The sequence below is a fragment of the Pseudophryne corroboree genome, chromosome 5 (genome assembly GCF_028390025.1).
Source record: "Pseudophryne corroboree isolate aPseCor3 chromosome 5, aPseCor3.hap2, whole genome shotgun sequence".
Taxonomy (NCBI): Eukaryota; Metazoa; Chordata; class Amphibia; order Anura; family Myobatrachidae; genus Pseudophryne; species Pseudophryne corroboree.
The window spans coordinates 590,460,803-590,487,246 of record NC_086448.1 but is presented as its reverse complement, the minus strand read 5'-3'; the positions used below and the strand labels follow the sequence as shown (position 1 = coordinate 590,487,246).

Here is a 26,444-nt window from a genome sequence, read left to right as displayed (position 1 = left end):
ACCGTACACAACGTCAAAGCACAGTAAAAAAAGGCAAGTAAGGTGCTAACGTATATAAAATGGAGAATTGAGACAAGGGACGAGGATGTAATCCTGCAGCTGTATAAATCATTGGTACGTCCGCACCTGGAATATTGTTGTCAGTTTTGGGCACCACTGTATAAAAAATATATCAGTGAACTCGAAAGGGTTCAAAAACGAGCTACTAAATTGATTAAAGGGCTAGAGGGACTGGATTATGATGAAAGGCTTACTAGGTTGAATATGTATACACTGGAAAAGAGGCGTCTAAGAGGAGACATTATTAATATCTTAAAATATGTAAAGGGGCATTACAAAGAGTTATCAGAGGAATTATTTATTAAAAGAACACTGTTTAGGACACGTGGGCACTCGCTGAGGCTGGAGGAGAGGAAATTCCGTACGCAATGGAGGAAAGGGTTTTTCACTGTTAGGGCAATAAGGATTTGGAATTCACTGCCAGGGAAGGCAGTAATGGCGGACTCTGTAAATGCACTTAAAAAAGAATTGAATACATTTCTGATTGAAAATGATTTCCAATTTTATAACATTTAAAATATTGACATTGTTAATCTGGGTGTAACATGATTTATAGTTGTTAACTAGTCATAAAACATTACTTCAGCAGGTACATTATAATCAATACAACTTAATACAGGTTGAACACGATGGGCATTTTGCCGCTATTCAACCTCAATTACTATGTTACAATTTAACAGTCTACAATGTGGGACAGTGTTTACAGCTTTACTAAAGTCTAGATAAGCTATATATATATGACTCTCCCCCTTTATCTATAATTTTAGTCACCAAGTCAAAAAAGTCAGTAAGGTTTGTTTGACATGATCTCTCCCCTAGTAAATCCATACTGTTTGGTATCCTGTAAATTGCTACATTTAAGATACAGTAATCGACAACTTTTCATTTTAGGAGCATTTCCATCAATTTCCTTACTACTGATGTAAGCCTCAGTGGTTGGTAGTTGCTTGACTCTTCCTTACTTCCACTTTTGTGCAGTGGGACAACATTTACTCTTTTCCAGTCCTTTGGAATTACTCCTGTAGCTAGTGGATGGTTTAATAATTCTGTTAATGATGCTATCAGCACACCTTTAAACTCTTTTAGTATCATTGGATATATCCCATCTGGCCACATTGATTTATCCACTATCAGTTTTGATAGTTCTGTTAGGACCTTCTCCTCTGTAAATGTAATTGTTTCTACCTTATTTTTCTGAATATACTTACAACTTAACTGTGGCTCCTTCCCCTCTCTTTGAATAATGAGCAAAAATAATTAAGATGATCTGTTATTACATTATCTCCCTCAACAAGACTCCCACTCTCTTCCTTTAGTCTTATTATTCCACCTTTTGTTTTTCTAGTTTTGCTTAAAGTTTTGCCTAACAAAAGATTTGTCCCCTTTACCCACTGACTTGCCCATTTTCTCTTCAGCTTGTGCCTTTGCACATCTGATTATCTTTTTAGCCTTCTTACACCTCTTGGTCTTCATTATTTTGCATCTGCTTATATTTCCTAAAGGCTATCTTTGTTGCTTTTACCATACTTGCTACTTCTTTCACAAACCACACTGGCTTCTTTTTCCTTGTGTTTTTGCTAACCCTTTTAATACAAAGGTCTGTTGCCTTTAGAATTGCACTTTTTAATATTTCCCACATCTCCTGCACTCCTTCCAAGTTACTCTACTCTGCCAAAGAATTGCTTACACATTTTTCCATCCCTAAAAATCAGTCTTCCTGAAATCTGACCTTATCACTGGATCCCAGGTTTTCACCCACTTTTTGGCAGATATTCAGTCTCCATTAATAGATATTAAGTCTAATATTGCATCTTTCTGAGTGGGCTCCTTCACCAATTGTTGGAGTTATGCTCCCTGCAAGGAATTTAGAATGTCCATAGTTCTAGTGGAACTCTCAACAGACACCTCCCCATTTGCATCAGGTAGATTAAAGTCTCCCATGTTTATTACCTCTTCTTTTAATGACACTTTATGATGTTCTGCAATAGGTTGTTGTCCATTTCTTATTACTGACCTGGTGGTCACCCAAAGGGCCTCAGTTTTTTCTTTAATACTTTGTATTAAGGTAGTATTTGTGCTTCTTTCACATACCCCTCCTCCAGTTCTTCCCAATCTGTCCTTCCTAAATAAATATATCCTGGTGTAGCTATGACCCATTCGTGATTTTCATTGCACCATGACTCTGTAATAGCCTTAATATCCAGATCATCACTTGTCATTGTTGTAGTCAGTTATGGGATTGTATTTTCTAAGATCCTACCATTAGCAAACATAGCTCTTAGAGTTTTGTTTTCATAGTACATTTTTTGAGAAGTAAGTCACAAACTTGAGGATAACATAGCAAAGTTGAAGGAAAAGCATGGGAATTGTGACAGACATCTTGCACCATATGATGCAAAAAGGGATAGGTATACACAGTGTTAGACTAGGACATGAAGGCCAACCTCGGGAATGCCGTGGTAGGGGCCCATGTGGCCAGCCATCATAGTGGCTTGGCTAACTATTAAAGAGGGCATGGGGTGGACTGCTTGATAAATATATACAGTAAATACTGCTAGTGCATGCATGATAATGTACCAGATTAATAACTGCACTGAAGAAAATACATCATAGTCCTGTGGGGTATAATGTAACATATGTATAATTTAAGTGCATCTGATCCCTAGAGGAGGGGCCTTCAGGTAGTGGGGCCCACCATGGATTTTCCCTGTACCCCTGGGGGCCAGTCCAGCCATAGGTGTACAGTATAAGGATATATATGTGTGGCTGCATCTAGCATTTTTTTTGAAGATGTGAATAAACAGTATGTGCCCACCGCTATAAATGCTGCCATCTTTTGGATGATATATTCGTTAAAAGATGGCACCAGTGCATGACATTTGAAAGATTCTGCCACTGTTCCCTTTGCAAATTTCCTCATTTGCAATTTCTTTCTGCAAATATATCATAAAGATAACCATTACAAGAAGGTATAGAGGGCAGTGGTGGGGGCTGCAGCAAGGAATGGGGTGTGTGTTGGGCAGAATTGTTATTTGTGCATGCCCATTAGTCATTGAAATGGCTCTGCTTCTGTCATAATGCATAACACAGCTCTATATGAAATGAAGCTTGTATGTTTATCCAGCTTGTTCTATTTTGTAACAATTATAGGCATAATTGTAAAATTCTTAAACCTGTTCCCAACAGCACTGGACAGTTGTTTGATCACATCTATCTTTATTTAATTACAAAACTCATTAGAGGGTTCTGTGTGAAGCCATAATCTATGTCATGCTTACAATATATCCAAACAATTCTTAAGTAGAGGACAACTAAAACACATTTTTGTTTTCTTAAATATTACAGAAAGCTAAATCAGCAGTAGTTTATGTTCCATCCTGGGTTATCTGGTGAAGGACTTTGTTTTTAAAATTATAAACTAATACTGCAATCTGTCTATTGTTAGAGTTAAACCGAGTTCCAATGATAAACGCAGTGATAGTTAAATGAATAAGAGATACTGCTTTACCAAGGTGATTAAGCCTTCCTTTCCAATATTATGAGCTAGGAAAAATGGCCAGATGTTAGGTGTGCAAGCTATAAATGCCCATCCATAAATAATAAGACATAGGAATTGAAAGATTTAACTGACAGTAATGTGAGATCAGAGCAGACAGGGGACATTTCTCATGGATTTACAGTATACAAATTTCTGCTTAAGCTTTCCTCTTGTGTACTTCTGGGCAGTGGACTAAGCAAACCCTGTGACACCCACTTGCATATGTGAGCAGTGCTCAACTGTGCTGGAGGATCCAATCACTCCACCATTCATGCACCATTGGTCACAACATTGCCTTCCATGTAACTTTCTCAAGAATGGCCACTGTGGCTGTGATGCTGCAAAAAAGATTGCAGCTGTAAGCCAAAACATGCCCATGACACCTCTTTTTGCAATTGCTTTAGGTCACCTCCCATTCTCCACCCTGAAATTCCCACGGATCGTAGATGCAATCTTAAGTCATAGTAAACTCTTATGTAATGTGTACACCATATCACCCATTGGTTCATGTGTGCACAGTATTGTTTCCTAGACTCTTTACACAGTCACACTAGCAAATAATCCCTTAACTGCACAACTGAATCCGGTCCATAGTGCCTTGGTAGTGGTGAATGCTGGAGAAGTAGAGCAAGGCAGTCCCAATAATGAAAAAAGTTATTTATTTCTTCAAAATAAAGAAATGGTCTGGTACCAAATTTTTTATCGAGCACTGACAGATACCGCTAATGATGCCTGTGTTTGCATTGTATCTATTCCTCTTGTTAACAACTCTGCAATAGGAATGCCCTCTGTTTCCAGAGATGAGGGAGACTGAGCTAGGAAGAGGTCCTGCAGAGGTGAGTCTCTAGCAGTATGTACCTAGAGTACCTCGTCAGTAGACATATGGCTACAGGCAGGGCCGGCTTTAGACCTTGTGGTGCCCAGGGCAAAAGTTTCCTTTGGCGCACCCCCCCCCCCCCCCCGACAGGCAAAACAGGGTTAGTGCGCACCTAAGGTGTGTGTAAAAAAATAGGGGCGTGGATTCATAGGGAAGGGCGTTTCCCTTTTAGTTGTGGCCCCTGTAGATTTGCCCCCAGTAGATGTGCCCCCAGTAGAGATGTGCCCTGTAGATTTGCCCCATTAGATGTGCCCCCTTAGATGTGCTGCCAGTAGAAATGCCCCTATTGTTATGCCCCCTAGTAGCGCTATTTACAAACACAAAAAAAAATCAATACTCCCCAGACTCGCTCCTGCTTTCCGACTGCTGCTGCTGCTCCATCTCAGGCCAGCCACTCCACTCTATGGGAGAGATGTCATGATGTCTCTTCCATAGCAGCGCCACACAGTCACTGGAGGTCAATTATGACCTTTAGCGTCTGCAGTTGGTGCCTACACAGCCCACGGCACCTGCTGCAGCTGGGGACTGCGATATGTGGGGTGCGAGTGGGTGGCAGGCGACTGCAGAGTGACTGTGGCCATGCCCGCGAGCAGCAGCGCCCTGGGTGCCCGCCCTGCTTGCCAGTGCCTAGATCCGTTCCTGGCTACTGGTCATGTACTAAATTAAATTAACATACAGTACCATGCTTATACATTTGGTACAGTATGTATAGTCACTTACAAACCATAGAAAAGTGCCACATTATTTCTGTTATTTCCAGTATATGAATAATACTGTACAGTTCTCAAATATTTATTTTAGTCTCACAGTACAATGATGATTTATACTGATCTGCAGTTGTGCTAGTGTCTTGTGGGACCAATGAGAACAAATTGTTCTTAAACTGTTCATCAGACTTTTAAATGTATGTGACCCTTGAGTCACTATAAGAAAAGCATTGCTCATGTGGCTACTTTATAACATAGCAATAAATCAAGCTAGTTTGACATAAGTTTCTAACATGATCAAATAATAATAAAAACCCTTTGACCTAGCTAACACACTGTATAATGAGATGGTAAATGTGAGAGATGTTTTACCTTGACATACAGAATCCATGCACTCCTTCAAGCAAGGGCAATAAAGAAGCAAGGTTAAGCCAACCAAAATTGTTTTATCTGGGCATGAAAGTGATCATTTACAGTATCATGGTTTGGAATTAGTTTGCTTTTATCTGTTTGGAGTAATTACATTTCAAATCCAAGTGAGTAGCATAATATTTGTTCATAGAGGATTATACAATAAATTGTTAAAATTGGAGTTTCCATTTTGAACAACATACTATACAGTGTATAACAAAAAATAAAATAAAATGAATAACGAATTGAATAAATGTATTATATATGAAACATACAATGTAACACAATATCACCACTGTATCCTTTGGCGCTGTTAGTCAGTGTAAACCACTCTCAAGAGTCTAACTCGCACAGTTTTTCAAGGAGAGGGGATTTCTTTAGGTCCTTAGGTACACTCAAAAATAAAAAAAGAAGAAAGGCTCATAGTGTATCACACCTTCATTAGTTTCGCAATCAAGGACACAGACTTATCCTCCTACCAGAAATGACGGACCACAATAAATGTAAACAATATTGCATGCATGGGAGCAGGTAAAATCCTGTTATGGTCACCATACTTCCTTCAATATATTCATAATGTACCTCCCAATAGTGTAGGAGTTTCTTTCTATTCTATATATACAACGGAGGTATATTATGAATATAGTATATTAAAGGAAAGATGGTGACCATAACAGGATTTTACCTACATTGTCTACATTTACTGTGGACCAACATTTCTGGTAGGAGGCTAAGTGTGTGACCTTGATTGTGAAACTAATGAAGGTGTGATACACTATGAGGCTTTCTTCTTTGTTTTATTTTTGAGTGTACCTAAGGACCTAAAGAAATCCCCTCTCCTAGACTCTTGAGAGTGGGTTACACTGACTAACAGCGCTAAAGGATACAGTGTTGATATTGTGTTCCATTGTATGGTATTTTGGTAGTGTGGGGTGGAAACTACTGCACCTGTGTGTCAAACGGGCTGCTGAGTAACGTGCACATTTATCTGTTTTTGCATTTTGTTTAATTACAAAACAACTTATTAAACAAGACAACACATTCTTGCCTCAAACCTTAGTTGATCATAATTTCTTTGTAAGATATCCTTAGGTCTATTCTAACAAGGGCTTAGCTACCATAGGTGCAGGGAGTGCAGCTGCTATGGGGCTTAGATCTGAGTGGGGCCCACCTTCCCTACCAAAGTTACATGTATTGTACAGTGATCGCAAAATACGCGCTATAGTGCATTTTTACGTGCTACAAGTAGAGGGGGACTCTCTTTTTTAAAATGAGTGGGTCCTGTGGGACGTGCTGTCTCTAACTGACCAATGCGTCTCTGCCAATACCGTTCTTCAGTGCCTCTCTTGCCATCAAATCGCCGCCAGCAGCTTCTCAATGTGCAATCGCGTTGCCCGCAGCTTCTCCCTGTCCAATTGCGCTGCCCACAGCTTCTCCCCGTCCAATTGCGCTGCCGGCAATGTCTCCCCATTCAAGTGCGGCGGAGACGTTATGTCGCTCCTCCCTGTCCACCAGCATGCTCGCCGTGCTGCTCCAAACTATAGTAAGAAGCAGCTGCGAGCAGGTGCCAGGACGGGCTGTGTTATGACACACAGTGGCTGCTCACTAGCCTGCGCAGCGTGATCATTAAAGAAGGATGTGTCTCTCTGGCTGCATACAGCTGCACTCCCTGGGGGATTAAGTAAGTTATACTTATAATCAACTAATAGAGGGAGCGTATGTGTGTGGGAGGGAGGAGAGTGTTGGCAGCTAATGATGCAAATATGGGGGATGGGGCAGTGCCCATCATACACTCTGCCTATACCTCCTCAGTGTCCATTATAAACAGACCAAATACTCCCACAGTGGGCAACATACACCCCACACACATACCCACACAGTGAACATCACATGCACACCCACAGTGGCCATTATATACTGCTCTACCTGGCGCAATGTGTATAATGTGCTCTACCTGGCGTAATGTATATAACGTTCTCTACCTGTCGCAATGTGTGTAACGTGCTCTGCCTGGCGCAAAGTGTATAACGTGCTCTGCCTGGCTCAGTGTGTATAGGTGCTTCTACCTGGTGCAATGTGTATAATGTGCTCTGCCTGGAGCAAAGTGTATAATGTACTCTGTCTGGCACATATTGTATAACATACTCTGCCTGGCGCAATGTGTATAATGTGCTCTGCCTGGTGCAATGTGTATAACGTGCTCTACCTGGCGCAATGTGTATAACGTGTTCTAACTGGTGTAATCTGTATAACGTGTTCTAACTGGTGCAATCTGTGTAACTTGCTGTACCTGGTGGAATGTGTGTAACGTGCTCTACCTGGCGCAATGTGTATAATGTGCTCTACCTGGTGCAATGTGCATAACGTACTCTGCCTGGCGCAATGTATATAGCGTGCTCTACCTGGTGCAATGTGTATAACGTGTTCTAACTGGCGCAATCTGTATAATGTGTTCTAACTGGTGCAATCTGTGTAACGTACTGTACCTGGTGGAATGTGTGTAACGTGCTCTACCTGGTGCAAAGTGTATAACGTGCTTTACCTGGTGCAATGTGTATAAGTGTGATCTACATGGTGCAATGTGTATAACGTGCTCTACCTGGCACAGTGTGTATAGGTGGTTCTACCTGGTGCAATGTGTATAAGCGCCACTACTCTGTGGTGTAATGTGAATTGGTACTATTCCCCTAAATTTTTATGCGCGCCTTCGCCGCTCACTGTCCATAATTTGCAGTACGGGAGGGGACCACCAATTCACTATCTGCCAAAGAGCACCAAAATGTCTAGGTACAGCTCTGGAGCAGTGGACTGTATGCTACACAGCCCAGCAGCACTGTCACCCCCTTCTCCCCCTTGCAACACTTTTGTAGTGTCCAAATCAAGTTGTGGGGTTTCATATTTGAATCATTAATATGATTAATAATAACCGTCATTCTGATGGGACCCACAAAAAGACAGGTAGGACCCCAATTTTTAAAAGTGAGGGGTCCCTGGCACCCACCTTTTTTTCAGCTCAGCGTGATCACTGTTGTATACATTTTCAACTATTTGGTGGTACATAGCTTGTTCATATTAGCTACCACTATCTTTAGAGGCATCAGCCATTTATAGTCTATAGGCTATGCTAGAACAAATTTTTATTAAACTGGCCACTTGGATTCCAAATCACTGCTAGTAAACTTCTTTGATTCAGGGAGCTATTGGCATATACAAATCATCTTTACCTCTAGCACTGCCACAGGGAACCCAGATGCCTCATCACTTTCATAACTTGAGAAGAGATGAGAGAAAATAATGACATATAGGTATATTCAATTTGTGCCAAATTTTCTGACAGTCTGAAAATCAGCACTAATTCAATAGCAGACATTTTTGAATCCATTTTCACCCATGACTGTTTTTTTGTCCACTTGGCATGGGCAAAAACGGACCCAAAAACTGTCAAACGCCACAAATTTGACAAAACATGTAGATTGGCGGCGAATTCGCCAATCCACATGGTTTTTTCCCGTGCAGATTTTTTGACCAGTCGAAAAAACGGCATGGGCATTGAATAGGTCGAATGTAAATTCGACCTAAAAACAACTGATTGAAAAAATGGCACTAATTGAATACTACCCTTAACCTGAACAGTATAGAAATACTGTAGCTTAAACTATGTGACAGGATTTCAGGATCACAAGATAGACAGGACTGACACTAGGACAGTGATGATACTGTATAAATGAAACCACATACTAACACAAAAATGGAAGTCACAAGACCAGAATCTGGGACTGAGATTAAAACAGAGTGTAACAAAAGCATAATTAAAAAGATACAAAGTAGAGCACAGACTTCTGACACAAAACGGTCCAGCGACCAACCTGTCTTATTCAGACATGCTCAGAAGTGAACAGAATTATTTCTTGAAAATAAGTTTATAGCTATCTTTATTTGTACTCAAGTGAATTTTGCTATCTCAGCAATTTGACATCAATAAGCTAATCTAAAATGGAGATAGAGATAGTACTAATGGCTTATACGTTCCTCAATTCCTTTATGTGTTCATTTTTTGAGTGCTGATTCCTGTCACTTTTTTTTTTACAAATTACTTTTATGTTTTTGTTCCAATTAGAAATTCAATTTTCTTAATGCTGTATGTATTATTGTTTTCTCTGAATGTTATGATTGTATTATTGCAGTTCTACATTTCCTAAAATAAAATAAAAACAAATTTGGCATGTAATTACACGTATATAGTGTTTGGCTGTGAATGTGAGGTAATATAAATCATCACTGAGTACTGTATCTCAGCTTTGTTAATGGAGGATATTTCTTTTTAGTTTTATATATATTCTCACAACTTCATACTTTATATGAACATCCAAAATATTTTTTGCAAGCTTAATGTTAAAAATATGTAATACAATTCAGTTCCATAAATAATAATGCCCCACTTTAATATGATTTATATAAATGCTGTCAATTATTTTTTAATCTATTCCTACATAATTAATAGATAAAATGCAACTTAGTAGAGGTAATGCTTGGCAACTTGCCAGCAGCAAGAATAATTATACCTGTAGCTGTTCAGTACATACAGTACCAACATAATTTTTGTCAGGAACTGCTGGTACCGTAACTCACATCCTAGAATATTTGTTGCATGCCTCCCCTAAGACAGGGTTCTTTAAATTACAGTTTTTTATAGGTTTTCTGAGAGATTTCTAATTAATCAAGGGACTACAATTGTTTATAATCAGTAACCCATCAAAGAAAACACTTTTCTATCTACCCAGCAGATTCACCTTTCCCTTGACTGCGTATTGTGGTTTGCAATTGTGATCTTACCTTGCTGCTACTGTTACCTATTTACCTAACCGGTATGTTGTTTATTACATCTACACATTGTAAGTGTAAGCATGTAATTTAAGACAGTGAAAACTATATAAAAAAATCACATTACAACTTTGCAGATTTTAGTATGGAAATAAATCCTGCTTTTTGATAAAGGGGAATAAATGGAGCAAGGACCTCAAAATATTTTATCTTATATTCAATAGACAGAAAACCTTACAGTTTCAAATGTCCCATTAAGGCTTCTTACACATGATCTAAAATTTTAGAAAACTGTTGTACTGTAACTATTCCACTCAAACTTAAATAAGCAATGAAATTCTGATCACTATAGCTGACACCTCAATGAATGTGTTCCTTGCATAATACAGATACCTTGTGATTAACTGCAGATTCAGCACTTTCATGGAGTAATATTGCTGTTTCTCACAAAAGAGCTGCTAGTTCACAAATGTGTATGCTCACTGGAATACAAATATTTACATATAGTCTATGCAACTGAAGGTCTAAGCAGTTATGTGGCACACCCATCCCATTTAATGATCATGATAATTTCATTTGTCACAAAGCCATCACATTGGGTTGCAAGATCCCTCTAACTCCCTACATCCATCTTATTCATTATTCACATACAGCTCCCACAACATTCTGCTTAATAGCCAAAACCATCACACTCCCTCTGATGCTCAGTCCACACATCCTGCTGCCCAAACCAACCTCAGTCCTCACATCTAAGTCAATACTCATATCTCAAGTGCAATTCACCTATCTAGTTACCTTCCCAGCTCCCACATCTTACTGTCCATATCACACTAATTACCCTACATCCTACTCACATCCCACTGAGCCCCCATCTGTGATTCAGTCCTTCCCAATCTGTCCTAGTGTATTAACCTCATCTACTAGTCAGTTATCACTCTCCTTTCATAACTCCCCTACAACTCAGTCCCCACACTCAAATGTCACCAAATATTCTCAAACATGCTGACACCTGACCTTTTTTTTTATTATCCGCTTCATTATTTACTTTAAAATCAATACTTACCTGTACTAAAAGTGTATGCTGTGACTGAGTGTAGTATATCAAGTGAGAACTGACTAGGTTGTGAGGTTGCCTGACCAACATGGATGGTGTGGGCATCAGAGCTGTGCAGATGTAAGATGACAAACGGGTAGAGAGATCAGCATGGATGGCTGAAGGCAGAGTGGTGCAAATTAATGAAGACAGAGCAATATGGGTGGAGGAAGACAGTGCAGCATGGATGTGTGAAGACAGAGCATCATGGATGAGGAAGACAGTGCAGTTTGGATGCTGGAAAACAGAGCAGCATGGGTGAGGAAGACAGCAGCATGGAAGGGTGAAGACATGGCATCTCTGATGTGGGGAGACAGCATCATAACTGAGCAAAGGCAACACAGTGGGGAAGACACTGCAGTTTGGATGCTGGAAGACAGATTAGTATGGGTGAGGGGAGACAGGAAGACAGAGCAGCATGGAAGGGGAAAGACAGATAGGAGTGAATGGGGGAAGTCAGAGCATCATGGAAGGGGAAAGACAGATAGGAGTGGATGGGGAAGTCAGAGCATCATGGATGGGGAAGACAGACCAGCATGGATGGGGGAAGACAATGCAGTATCAATGGGGGAAGACAGTGCAGCATGGATGAGGAAGTGTCAAATTGGCGAAGATAACATCATGAGTGGGGAAGACAGTGCAGCATGGAAGGGGTAAGACAGAGCAGCGCAGATGGGGGAAGATAGTCCAGATGGATCCTGGAAGACAGCGCAGTATGGGTGGGGGAAGACAGAGCAGCATGAATGGAGAAAGACAGAGCAGCATGGGTAGGGGAAGACAGAGTGTGTAGAATCATAGACATTACTCAGAGTGCCATGGCTTTGGTTATTAAGAAGAACATTTGTGGGAGCTGACTGTTGATACTGAATGAGTTGGATGTAAAGAGTGACAGTGATGTTGGTACTCAGTGGGATAGTTGTAGGTATTTAGGGGGATAGGTGTGCCACTTAACTGTTTAGAACTTCAGTTGCAATCACTGAAGATGTTTATTCCAGTGAACACACAAATCTGTGAACTAGCAGCACCACCATTTTGTGAGTGACAGCAATCTCACTCCATGAGAATGCTGAATCTGCAGTTACCCACAGGATGTGATGGCATACCATATCTGTGTTACACGAGAAACACAACCATTAAGTCATTAGCCATAATGATCAGCATTTCATTGCTTTTTTGAGTCTGAATGGAAGAGTTGCAACAGTTTTCTAAAATTTCAAATCATGTATATGAAGCCTTAATGGAACATTTGAAACTGTAAGGTATTTTGTCTATGGAATTACATAGCTTTTCAAAGTTCATATATTTATGTATTAAAATGTAGAAACAAAGAATTTGACAAGCCACCCGCTGCCCACCTGCATTTCACTCACATGCCATCCTTAGCGTAGCTGCTTTTTCCTCACATCCCACACTCTTCCCATCAAATTTTCTTTCATTTTACATAGTTACATAGTTAGTGAGGTTGAAAAGAGGCAAAATGCCCATCGGGTTCACCCTGTATTCTGTGTTAAGCTGTTCATATTATAATGCACCTGCTGAAGTAATGGTTTAGTACCAATTGACAACTATGATTCTTACCACTCCCAGATATTAATGTCACTATGTTAAATGCTATAACCCTGGATACTTTTTACAGTTAAAAATTTGTCCAGTACATTCTTAAATGCATTTACAGAGTCTTCTGTTATCACCTTCTCTGGCAGTGAGTTCCAAATCTTATTGCCCTTACCGTGAAGAACCCTTTCCTACGTTGTGTACGGAATTTTATCTCCTCTAGCCTCAGCGAGTGCCCACGTGTCCTATACAGAGTTCTTTTAATAAACAAATCCCCTGCTAACTCCTTGTAATGACCCTTTACATATTTGAAGATATTATTAATGTCTCCTCTTAGATGCCTCTCTACTAGTGTATACATATTTAACCTAGAAAGCCTTTCCTCGTATTCCAGTGTCTCTAACCCTTTAATAAATTTAGTAGCTCACCTTTGAACTCTTTCTAGTTCCCTGATATCTTTTTTATAATACGGTGCTCAAAACTGAACATAATATTCAATATGTGGACGTACCAGTGATTTGTACGTCCTCGTCCCTTTTCTCAATGCCCCGTTTTATTCACGCAAGCACTTTACTTGCCTTTTTTGCTGCATTTTGACATTGTGTACTGTTATTAAGCCTATTATCTATGAGCATGCCCAAATCTTTTTCCACCACAGTTACCCCTATATTTTCCCTATTAAGAGTATAGGATTCATGTGTGTTTTTTGACCCTAAATTGAAAACTTTTTGTTTATTAAAAGAACCCTGTATAGGACTCATGGGCACTCGCTAAGGCTAGAGGAGAGAAAATTCCGTACACAACATAGGAAAGGGTTCTTTACGGTAAGGGCAATAAAGATTTGGAACTCCCTTAGGTAATAACAGCAGACTCTGTAAATGCATTTAAGAATGGACTGGACAAATTTTTTCTGGAAAAAGTATTCAGGATTATAGCTTTTAACATAGTGACATTAATATCTGGGAGTGGTAACAATCATATTTGTCAACTGGTACTAAACCATTACTTCAGCAGGTGCATTATAATATGAACATCTTAACACAGAATACCGGTTGAACCCGATGGGCATTTTGCCTCTTTTCAACCTCACTATGTAACTATGTAACTTTGCATTCTATTTTGAACCTCATTCCCCATTTAGATACCCAGGTTTCAAGATTAAATAAGTTATTCTGTAGAGACTCCACATCGCTTTCTGACTTAATTACCATGCAAAGTTTAGTATCATCTGCAAAGATTGACACTGTGGTTTCCAGGCCTATTCCTAGATCATTGATAAATATATTGAACAGTAGCGGGCCAAGTACGGACTCTTGTGGTATTCCGCTGACTACTGGTGCTCAGCTACAGAACATTCCAATGACCACTACTCATTGTACTCTGTTATCCAGCCAATTACCTATCCATGTACAAATAGTATATCCTAGACCAAGTTCCCTTAATTTGATGATCAGTCTCCTGTGAGGCACTGTATCGAAGGCTTTGGCAAAATTTAAATACACCACATCCACTGATTTTCCCTGGTCAAGATTCTCGCTCACTTACTCGTAGAAGCTAATTAAGTTAGTTAGGCATGATCTGCCCCTTACAAACCCATGCTGACTTTTGCTAATAATCTTATTAACCTGCAGATAATCCTCTATGCTAACCTTCAAAATATCTTCCAATATTTTACCCACTATAGAGTTTAAACTAACTGGTTTATAGTTAGTGGGATTATTTTTAGTTCCCTTTTTAAATAAAGGCACTACCTCAGCTATGTGCCAATCCTTTGGTATCATGCCTGATGTAATTGAACTATGGAAAATTAAGTATAGGGGTTTTGCTAGCTGCAACCTAAGCTCCATAATAACCCTCGGATGAAAACCATCTGGGCCTGGTGATTTATTATTATCTTTATGTTGCTTAGTCTCTCCAGGACTACTTCCTCACTTCCGCACTACTCTCACCATCTGATCCTTTTTGGTGAATACTGAGGAAAAAAATTGTTCAATATTTCAGCTTTTATTTTATCATCATTTATCAAAGCTCCCAATTCATGTTTAAATGGGCCTACGTTCTTCTTCTTTAACCTTTTACTGTTTACGTATTTATAAAACTTTTTAGGATTTGATTTATTCTCTACAGCGAATTTCTTTTCATTTACAATTTAGCTACTCTTATTACTTTTTTTGCGTGTTTTATTGCATTATTTATAATTCTGGAATGACTCCTCCCCTTCATTACATTTAAATGTTTTGAAAGCACGCCTCTTTTTACAGGGCAGTAAGTACAAAACAAGTCAGTGAGGAAATTATATGAGAGAATATTGGGAAATGGGAAGTGCAGTCATAATGGGAAATAGGAAGTGCAGGGCAGTGAGAACAGGATATGAGGGTGCAGGACAGCAATAACAGGATCATATATGACAGAACAGAGGGTTTGCAGCACAATGATGGTAGGATGTTGGGAACTGTCACACATTGATGACATTATATGCGGGGTGCAGAACTTGAAAATAGGACAAGAACTTTACATTCCTTCTTTTGAAAACTAGTTTCAGGGGGATTATAGTTGATAATAGTATGTGCCATGTGCAGCATACTGTTGAGGTGCTGACTCATGCTCTGCCCAGTGACAGGTTTTTCTTCACACATGGACATATCTATTGTCACTCAGAAGTCTATTCAGCATATTATATTTAGCATAAGCGCTGCAAGCCACTCAATCTCTAGCCTCGTAAGTCATCACTCCTGGATGAGGTGACTACCGCTATCCACAACTCCATGGCTGCTGGCTTCTTAAGTATCCCATACACTCATCCAGGCCCCACCCCTGTCACATCCAGACACATGAAGGTGCAGACGCTGTGATAGGCATGCGTAGACAGGCATGCCCTGGCACAGACAGAGCCACAATTAGCGCGGCTCTTTCTGTATATATGGGGGGGGAATCATACAACAGTGTAGCATTTCGATATAAAATTTTCCTCCAGAATGTGAATATTGGAAGAAAAAGGTGCAAACAGTCCTGTCCAGGAGATCAAGATTCCCTGATTCTGTTAGATCACCTGACGTGTGATGAAATAATGGGGGTAATTCTGAGTTGATCGCAGCAGCAAGTTTGTTAGCAATTGAGCAAAACCATGTGCACAGCAGAGGGGGCAGATATAACATTTGCAGAGAGAGTTAGATTTGGGTGTGTTATTTAGTTTCTGTGCGGGGTAAATACTGGCTGCTTTAATTTTACACTGCAATTTAGATTTCAGTTTGAATACACCCCACCCAAATCTAACTCTCTCTGCACATGTTATATCTGTTGTCCCTGCAGTGCACATGGTTTTGCCCAACTGCTAACAAATTTGCTGCTGTGATCAACTCAGAATTAGGCCCAATGACTGCTGTGTAAACTCTTACATGTATGCTTACTTCATAGATATCAATAATAAACCCATAGAGCTTTCTTTGCAATTTCTTCTTTTTATCCTCATTAGTACAGTATATCATGCCCATCTCATAAATAAGCATCAAGAAAATGACTCAATTGTGGTGTAAAAATTGAACAAGACAAAATTTGATACAGTATTTTAAAAAATCAAAAACATAGGTTAGGATGACTGAACCGTAAAGATTAAATAGTTACAAAATACATTTTGCTGTACAGTCCAAAAAGCAACATTACAAGGGAAGGGTGTGTAAACTAAGAGCTACAGTATATGGACTTGGATGTTACTAGTGTGGCAGTATGAAGGTTAATTGCACTACTAACGCATGGATTCAGTGTGGATCTGGAGGGATCCACCCACACAGCAAACAAAAGGGGTATGTAACCACACTTAGCTGCTGCCCTGTGGAGACAAATTCCAGTTGGGGTTCTAGCATTCAGACAGTCCAGGTGGGACTGCAGTCAGAGACCAGTGTGGGACTGGAATCCACTGGATGCTAGGAAGCCAGGTTCTTACCCAGGGCAAGATTTAGGAGTGAGGCAACCCCACCCCCCACCTGCCTATTTTATAATTTTTTACTGACTGGTTATGAGCCCTCATTTGATTATAGCCAATTTAATAGAATAATAAAGAAAAAGCCACTAACTATGATTTATTTTTTATTTTTTATTATGTATGCGCATTTACTAAGTAGTACAGCTTACAGGGGCAGTATGTGCATGTCCTACCCGTTTACACTCCATTCAAGATGGCATATGCTACATTTTACAGTTACAGGTACTTTTTGGGCTGACAGTACCGACACAAGCATCTGAGTGCCGCCTCTAGGCATGTGCCTCATATGCCTAATGGGAAATTTGCCACTGCTCTTACCTGCAGGCAGCAGGGAGAACTCTAAACCTCTGACACTGTCCTTGTGAAGCTGTGGCAGCCAGCCAAGGCAGGCATTGTCCCTGAGTGTGAGTAGGCCAGGAGGTGCCTTACTGAACCAGTGAGAGACAGGACTGAGACTTTTGTGAAAGATTTTGCAGACTTGCTGCTCATATAAAGCAGTGAGGTTGTGCCCTATACAGGGGGCTAGGTTGTTTATTAGTTGTTTGATTTTGCTGACAATAAAGCATTATTTAATTTACTCACTGGAAAAGAGCTGTGTGTGGACCCTGACTAAGCATTTAGAGACTGCATCCATCTACTGAGTTATTTAACCCAGATCACCACATTAGTTTATGGTTTAATGTGCATATCTAATGTGTGACTGATTTGCTGTTGCCAGTGTGAATTATTGTATGCCACAAGTGCAACTCCTTTGTGATAGCTATTGTTTATTCAGTGTGGGCACCTGGCTGTTGATTATTATTACAGGAAGAGTCGGACCTCTTGCTGTATATATATATATATTCTGGAGAGCAAGAGTAGTCAATGCGCTACTTTCCCTTTATATACAGTCAGTATACAATGAGAAGTCTTTCTTTGCAACCTGTCGATATTCCCACCAAGACTCCACAGGGGGACCTATGGATGGCAGCTCAGTTCTTCAGAGGGCCACTAGGTATTAGTGGAAATGGAATCTAGAAAAAAAGATTGAAGGACAAGCGCCTAATGGTGCAGTATGTTTACACTCAATTATATAATACGACAATGCTCATATAGGTATTCTGCGTACCAGATGAGGGGTTTTCAGTCATGCACATCAACAACTGTTAATTCCTATCTTCAATCTGTTGCTTGCATCATAAAGGGTCTACAAGTAAGCATACAAAACACCTCTCATGGTGCAATATTGTTGTTCCAATGCATTAATTGCCTCTATAAGTAATATGCGTACCAGAAGGCTGGTGTATAACAGCAGATCATAGGGGGCCTTTCTCCTCCAATGTTCAAAATGCAATGGAACACATGTATATAAATCATACTTGTATGCATTTTGAACATGCACATCAACAACTGTTAATTCCGATCTTCAATCTGTTGCTTGCATCATAAAGGGTCTACAAGTAAGCATACAAAACACCTCTCATGGTGCAATATTGTTGTTCCAACGCATTAATTGCCTCTATAAGTAATATGCGTACCAGAAGGCTGGTGTATAAAAGCAGATCATAGGGGGCCTTTGTCCTCCAATGTTCAAAATGCAATGGAACACATGTATATAAATCATACTTGTATGCATTTTGAACATTGGAGGACAAAGGCCCCCTATGATCTGCTTTTATACACCAGCCTTCTGGTACGCATATTACTTATAGAGGCAATTAATGCGTTGGAACAACAATATTGCACCATGAGAGGTGTTTTGTATGCTTACTTGTAGACCCTTTATGATGCAAGCAACAGATTGAAGATCGGAATTAACAGTTGTTGATGTGCATGACTGAAAACCCCTCATCTGGTACGCAGAATACCTATATGAGCATTGTCGTATTATATAATTGAGTGTGAACATACTGCACCATTAGGCGCTTGTCCTTCAATCTTTTTTTCTATCTATCTATCTATCTATCTATCTATCTATCTATCTATATACATACATACATACATACATACATACAGTACATACAAATGGTACTCAAAAAGCATACAAGCTCTGCACTCAATTACACTACAAACTGTATTGTATTTATATTGAGGGAATGTTATCTCCAAAATATTGCAATCACTTGTCAAGCTAGCCAACCACATTAGTGTGTCCCCTTCTGGACAGTTCCTATACTGACTCTGCATAATTTGCTACCAGGTATCACACAGATCATTTTTAACACACTATGCTTTTTTCATGGGTTTAAGTCAGCTTAGTCATTGGCTTGAAATTAATGAACATCTGGGGAATTAGCTAACCGGAATTGACTTGCATATGGAAAAATGGGGTGCAAGAGAAAGTGTGACCACAAATTTTGCATAAATAAAATGCTTTAAACCACAGCACTCAGCTATCTGTGGTGCAGTTTACATGTACACTCATAGATACTTTAATGAATACTGATTAAATATACATCAATATAGAAATAAATAATGAATTGCCTAGGTCTTGAGTGATGAGTTTAAACTTTTATCATAAGCTGTAATAAATTGTTACCTTTGACTATTATATGCACAGATTACACTGTGAACAGTATAATACTGGTCCTGAAACAAAAGCAAGATTGGCTCAAGTTAAATAATAAACATAACACCCTGAGCTAAAAATGTTTGTAATCAGCACAATAATGCTTTCTGCTAGTAGATGGGTCAAGGGAGTGACTAAAGGCCAAGATCCCCACATGATAAAGGACTATGGCTCTTCCTGACTCTCCAGGGTCCTGCTGCTTGCTTGGATAGCAGGAAAGTATATCCCACTGGGGTCCTTCTTTAAGTAATTCAAATTTAATAATGACCAGTATTTTTTTATCAGACGTATCACAGAAACAATATTGAAAATAAAGAGGGGTGACAGTAATTATATAATACTACTTACAGTAAATCTAAAACTCTTACAGTGAATCATTCTACCATTTTATTTTTATATATTGTTCATTAATAATATCATGTAAATGGTATGTGCATAAACATATTTTAAAAGAAACGTTTTAAGAAAACAACACTTCATTTTTTTGTAACATTTAATAAATTGTATGTAAGGGTATAGTAAAGCCTTATGGTCTAATAATTCCCTGCTTTTTATGTGCACATTGTATGTCTTAATTTGCTTGCTCTATATTTATATTGACTGCAGAGATCTTCATGACGTTTTCCAAAAAAGTTCACCTTGTTAGTGTGACTATATATAGCAGTAGGATATTAACAATTTTGATCCAGAATTATTAACTTACAAAAACAGAAACTTACAGAGGAACTTTTAATCAAAATGCAAACACTAATAATAGTTAACGCTTTTCATACAATATACACTTGAACAGGGGGTAATTCAGAGTTCATCGCAGCAGCAAATTTGTTAGCAGTTGGACAAAACCATGTGTACTGCAGGGGTGGGGGGCAGATATAACATGTGCAGAGAGAGTTAGATTTGGGTGGGATATATTACTTCTGTGCAGGCTAAATACTGGCTGCTTTATTTTTACACTGCAGTTCAGATTTCAGATTGAACACACCACACCCAAATCTAACTCTCTCTGCATGTTATATCTGTCCCCCCCTGCAGTGCACATGGTTTTGCCCAACTGATAACAAATTTGCTGCTGTGATCAACTCTGAATTACCCACTATGTACTGTATGTATATAAGAACCACCTATTCACAGACAGTATTTATTTTTATTTTTAATTGTGGGCATACAATTGCTTAACCACCGAGACTTGCAATTAGGAAAAGTAGAAAGATGATAAATTTACATTTTAAGAAGATTATTTTTTAAAACACTGAGGACATTTAAACGTTTTCACACAATGTCAATATTCATAATGTATATGTAGATTTGATGCAGTTGATAAAAAATACCATCAAATTTAATAAATGTGTACAATTCACTATATCTTTTAATCACACAGCAAAATCAGTATGACCTGGCCTAATCTATCAAACAAATGTTTTAAATGATGTCAATATAACATTTTATGTATGATAAACAATGCTAGCATTACATTTTAGATGACTTTTTATTATGCAAGAAACAAACATAACTCTTTTTGTTCAAGGTAACAGAACTGCACAACATCAAAACTATAACACGGCTGCCTCGAGAGACCAAGAAACATGCAGTAGCAATTATCTTTCATGATGAGACTTCAAAGACATTTGCCTGTGAGTCAGGTAAGCAATTACTACAATATTTGCTGTACAATAAACTTTAGCTTGTTTGAAAACAATAGTCTAAAATATAACTTATTATATTGCACAAGTAAAAAGTTTATTTTTGTTTTCCTTTTTGTAATATTGCATTAAAATCAATCCAGTACCCAATACTGATATCAGAAATGATTATTTACCCCTTTGTTAAAAAACTTTCATTCACTTTTTTATGATATTTGCAGAATGCACAAGAATTCCAGACTTTCTGCACTCTGATTTTAGTTTGTTTCTTATGCTTGTACATTTATCTCTGTATTTTTGTTCCTGCAATCATCAAGAGAGCAATGCTGACAATTTACTAAATAGCTATAGTCCTTCAAAAAAATATTTATTTCCAAAGGTCTAATCATTTCAGTTGTAGATTACTGTATGTGGATAATTGGAAATTGACTATAATATAAATCTAATGTAGGTTGGTTTTTTTAAACAGTGAAAAAAAATAATTGTTGTCATTTTGGGATGGTGCACCATTACAGTTAGTAGTAGGGCTTAGAAGACTCTTGTTGGTTTTTGGTTTCAATCTCTGGAAAACAGCAACTACTTTAAAGAATGTAAGAGAAAAGGAGGGTTAACCTAGTCCAAGTGCATTTTAAACCATAAGACCAAGTTTCTTGGTGAATAACTTGTATGAATGGGTTAATGTTTTGTGTTTAGCAATAAAAATTGTTGTAGGGAAGAAAGTCTATAAGTAACTTGGTCTTGGACTATTGGTTTGGTTAGGTGTGGATGGAGAGTTGGTAGTCTATAATTGTTATGGTCTCTGTTTCCTGTCACTTTTCAAGTCTTCCCTTCACAAGTCCCCAAGTTCAAGGTTCAGTTATTTTGGGTTTTTGGTGACTGTATGATTTAGCAGGTGTAGAATAGCTATTGCTAAGATTTATTTAACAATGTCCTCCCTTATCTTGGTGATGCTGATGGCCTGGATGGGTTTGGTGGTCATCATGGATTATTTCTTCTGGGTGTGATGTTTTGTTGCTATTCTTCCATTTGCCACCATACATTCCTTATACCCTCTTACGCCTCCTCCATTTTTATTTCAATAAATTTTTACCATGTTTTTCACCAATATATGTGTCCATCTCTTTATTTAATTAAGTTTTAATATACATTTTAAGGTATGATGTAATTGTATATATTGGCCATTAGGGCATTTATATTAATTGTGATGATTTGTTTATCATCCGAAAATAGGAAAAATTTATTTTTATTTGAATATTCAGCTTGTTGCCTAAATTCTTTTTATAAGAAAGTATGATAGAAAACAAGAAATGTTAACATTTGCAGTTTGAGCATTTGCAGTGTAATAGATACACTGACTATACAGATTCCCCAATATGTATGAGGACACATCTGTACACAAATGAAGATCATAAGCATTTATTTCAACATGCACCAACTCCTTTTGGAGATGAAACTTTGTATTTTCTCCTTGTTAGTATTAGTGACATGCTACATGGTTCAGGCTCAATTAGCCTTTAATCAGGAACTTGGCATTAAACAAACTCTGTTCATATTCCCTGATCCTTTCTTTAATTTATTGATTAACCAATTATGATTTAACACCATAGCATATGCAAATGCTAAAACACATAATTAAAATGTTTAAATAACACTACAGGTAAAATATTTTTTTCAATGTTAAACTGAAACTCCACTCTATTTGGATTGAAATGTAAAGTACTGTATTATCTTAACTTGCACATATTGCACATGCTGCCCTGACGAGCTACTGTATTTAGCAAACTGCCCTGATGTAAACAGAGGGACTGAAATGTTGAACAAGCTAACACTTGGTGTGTGATTCTAAGTCCTGTGAGTACCACCTTTTGTTTCAACATGTGTTGATATTTTTCTGTACTTAGGAGGGCACCAGGGCAGTGATATTTTGGAATATATATATTTACATACAGAAATTAGGCATTTGTTTGTACATTTCCATGAAAACAGAAGAACCCAGGTTTATGAAAGTGACTAAAGGAATTGCCATCCATTTTTCTTTATTTATTACATTTTTAATATAAATCAGAATATATTCACTTATAAAACAAATAAAAATGCATGGACAAAAGTGATGGGACCCTTAACCTAATACGGTGCATCTGGAAAATATTCACAGCGCTTCACTTTTTTCACATTTTGTTATGTTACAGCATTATTCCAAACTGGAATAAATTCATTTTTTACACTCAAAATTCTACACATAATACCCCATAATGACAACGTGAAAAAAGTTTTTCTGGGATTTTTGCAAATTTATTAAAAATAAAAAACTAAGAAATCACATGTACATAAGTATTCACAGCCTTTGCTCAATACTTTGTTTATGCACTTTTGGCAGCAATTACAGTCTCAAGTCTTTTTGACTGTGATGCCACAAGATTGGCACACCTATCTTTGGGCAGATTCTTCTTTGCAGCACCTCTCAAGCTCCATCAGGTTGGATGGGAAGCATCAGCGCACAGCCATTTTCAGATCTCTCCAGAGATTTTTAAGCGGATTCAAGTCTGGGCTCTGGCTGGGCCACTCAAGGACATTCACAGAGTTGTCCTGAAGCCATTCCTTTGATATCTTTGGTGTGTGCTTAGGGTCATTGTCCTGCTGAAAGATTAACCGTCGCCTCAGTCTGAGGTCAGGAGCACTCTGGAGCAGGTTTTTATCCAGGATGTCTCTGTACATTGCTGTATTCATCTTTCCCTCTATCCTGACTAGTCTCCTGCTGAAAAACATCCCCACAGCATGATGCTGCCCCCACCATGCTTCACTGTAGGGGATGGTATTGACATGGTGATGAGCAGTGCCTGGTTTCCTCCAAGCATGACACCTGGCATTCACTTCAAAGAGATCAATCTTTGTTATATTAGACCTGAGAATTTTGTTTTTCATGGTCTGAGAGTCCTTTTTACTAAGGAGTGGCTTCCATATGGCCACTCTACCATACAGGCCTGATTGGTGGATTGCTGCAGAGATATTTGTCCTTCTGGAAGTATCTCCTCTCTCCACAGAGGAATGCTGTAGCTCTGACAGAGTAACCATTGGGTTCTTGGTCACCTCCCAGACTAGGACTCTTCTCCCCCAATCACTCAGTTTAAACGTCCAGCCTGCTCTAGGAAGAGTCCTGGTGGTTCCGATCTTCTACCATTTATGGATGATGGAGGCCACTGTGCTCATTGGGACCTTCAAAGCAGCAGATATTTTTCTGTACCCTTCCCCAGATTTGTGCCTCAAGACAATCCTGTCTCGGAGGTCTACAGACAATTCCTTTGACTTCATGCTTTGTTTGTGCTCAGACATGCACTGTCAAGAGTGGGACCTTATATAGACAGCTGTGTGCCTTTCTAAATCATGTCCAATCAACTGAATTTACCACAGGTGGACTCCAATTAAGCTGTAGAAATATCTCAAGGATGATCAGTGGAAACAAGATGCACCTGAGCTCAACTTTGAGCTTCATGGCAAAGGCTGTGAATACTTATGTACATGTGATTTCTTAGTATTTTATTTTTAATAAATTTGCAAAAATCTCAAAAAATGTTTTTCACGTTGTCATTATGGGGTGTTGTGTGTAGAATTTTGAGGGAAAAATGAATTTATTCCATTTTGGAATAATGCTGTAACATAACAAAATGTAGAAAAATTGAAGCGCTGTGAATACTTTCCGGATGCACTGTATGTTGTAGCACAATATAGTAGAGGTAATCACTGCAATAAAGCAATTTCTGTAGTTTCCAATGGAACTTATGTACCTGTCAGCAGGTAGTTTGCCACACTGTTTCAATTTGATGGTTGTACTCTCCAGACTGCATGTTTGAGCCCTTATTTTACTGTAGAAGTTCAAAAGGAGTCAGATCAGAACAGTCCAATGTTCTGTTCTTATCCATTCTTGGGTGCATTTAGCTGTGTGTTTTGGGTCATTATCCTGTTGGAAGACCCATATCCTGCGACTGAGACAGAGTTTTCTGACACTGAGCAATATGTTTCACTCTATAATGGCTTGAATGTCTTGGTATTTTTATTGTGCCCTGCACAATAATTAAAGCAGCCCAAAACATAACCAAAGCTCCTCCATGTTTCATAGTAGGTTTAGTTTTCTTTTATTTTAATGCTTAATTATTTCATCTGCGAACATAGAGCTAATGTGACTTACCCAAAAAACTTCAGTTTTGACTCGTCTGTCTAAAGGACATTCTCCCGGAAGCTCTGTATCAATATGCATTTTAGAAAAATCTATTTTTAAGTTTTTTTTGGTTGTTTCAAAAGTAAAGTCTTCCAGGATCTGCTTCCATGGAGCCTGCTGTCATTAAAAAAGCATTGGATGGTGTGATCAGATACAGACATTGACCTTGCATTTCAGTTTGAATCTCTTTGTGTTTTCCTTGCACTTTTTTTATCATTTTCACTTTCCTTCTGTTTAGTTTTCCTGTTGCGGATGCATCCATGGACTTTAACTTCTTGATACAGTCCCATGGACTTTAAACTTCTTAATAATATTTGCAAGTGTATTCTCAGGAACGTCAAGCTGCTTGGACATGGTCTTACAATCTTTGCCTTTAATGTGGTTGTCTGTAATTTTCTTTTTGATCTCTGCAGACAACTCTTTCCTTTGCCTTCTCTTGTCCATGTTCAGTGTGGTGCACACGGATACCAAAGAGCAGAGTGATTCTTTTTCTTCCTTTAGAAAAGCTGAATGACTGATTAAAAGATTGAAGATGTATGGTGCTAATTCAAGAAAGCAATTACTTTAAAATATCACTATAGTCCAATTGTTTATTATCTTTTCTATGAGGTACAAACAAATCTATCCAGGTCATTTTAGAATACCTCTGGAGAATAAGCAATAATTGATCTATTCTCACAGTTTTTCTGCTTTATTCTATGAAATAGCAAAGGCTTGCAGGTATACATGGGACAAAAGCTCTTATTTTATGCACTTTTCAGGAGGAATTGCTTAATTGTGGAGTAGATGCTAAATTGTGGAGTTAAATCAACATATTTGTTAATTTAATCAGATGAGTTGAACTAACTTTTTGGGCTTACAAATTAATATTACTAACATTACTAATGATATTTTGACTAAGACCTAATTAATAAAAATGTATGTTATATATTTGATAATTACATTAACATAGTTGCCATTATCTAAATGTTGTTAATAGCATAATTTGAAATTAAATTGTAAA

General features: G+C 38.4%; 1 protein-coding gene across 3 annotated transcripts in view; it reads left to right on the top strand.

Annotated features, from left to right (window-relative positions):
- The window catches only part of DOK6 (docking protein 6), a 799,313-nt gene that overhangs the window by 298,572 nt on the left and 474,297 nt on the right, over positions 1 to 26,444 (top strand). For 2 of the 3 annotated variants that reach the window (XM_063923390.1, XM_063923392.1), the window contains exon 3: positions 21,114 to 21,228. In XM_063923390.1, the coding sequence (XP_063779460.1) occupies positions 21,114 to 21,228 (115 nt within the window). The remainder of the gene's footprint in view (positions 1 to 21,113; positions 21,229 to 26,444) is intronic. The other variant, XM_063923391.1, reaches the window with a different exon arrangement.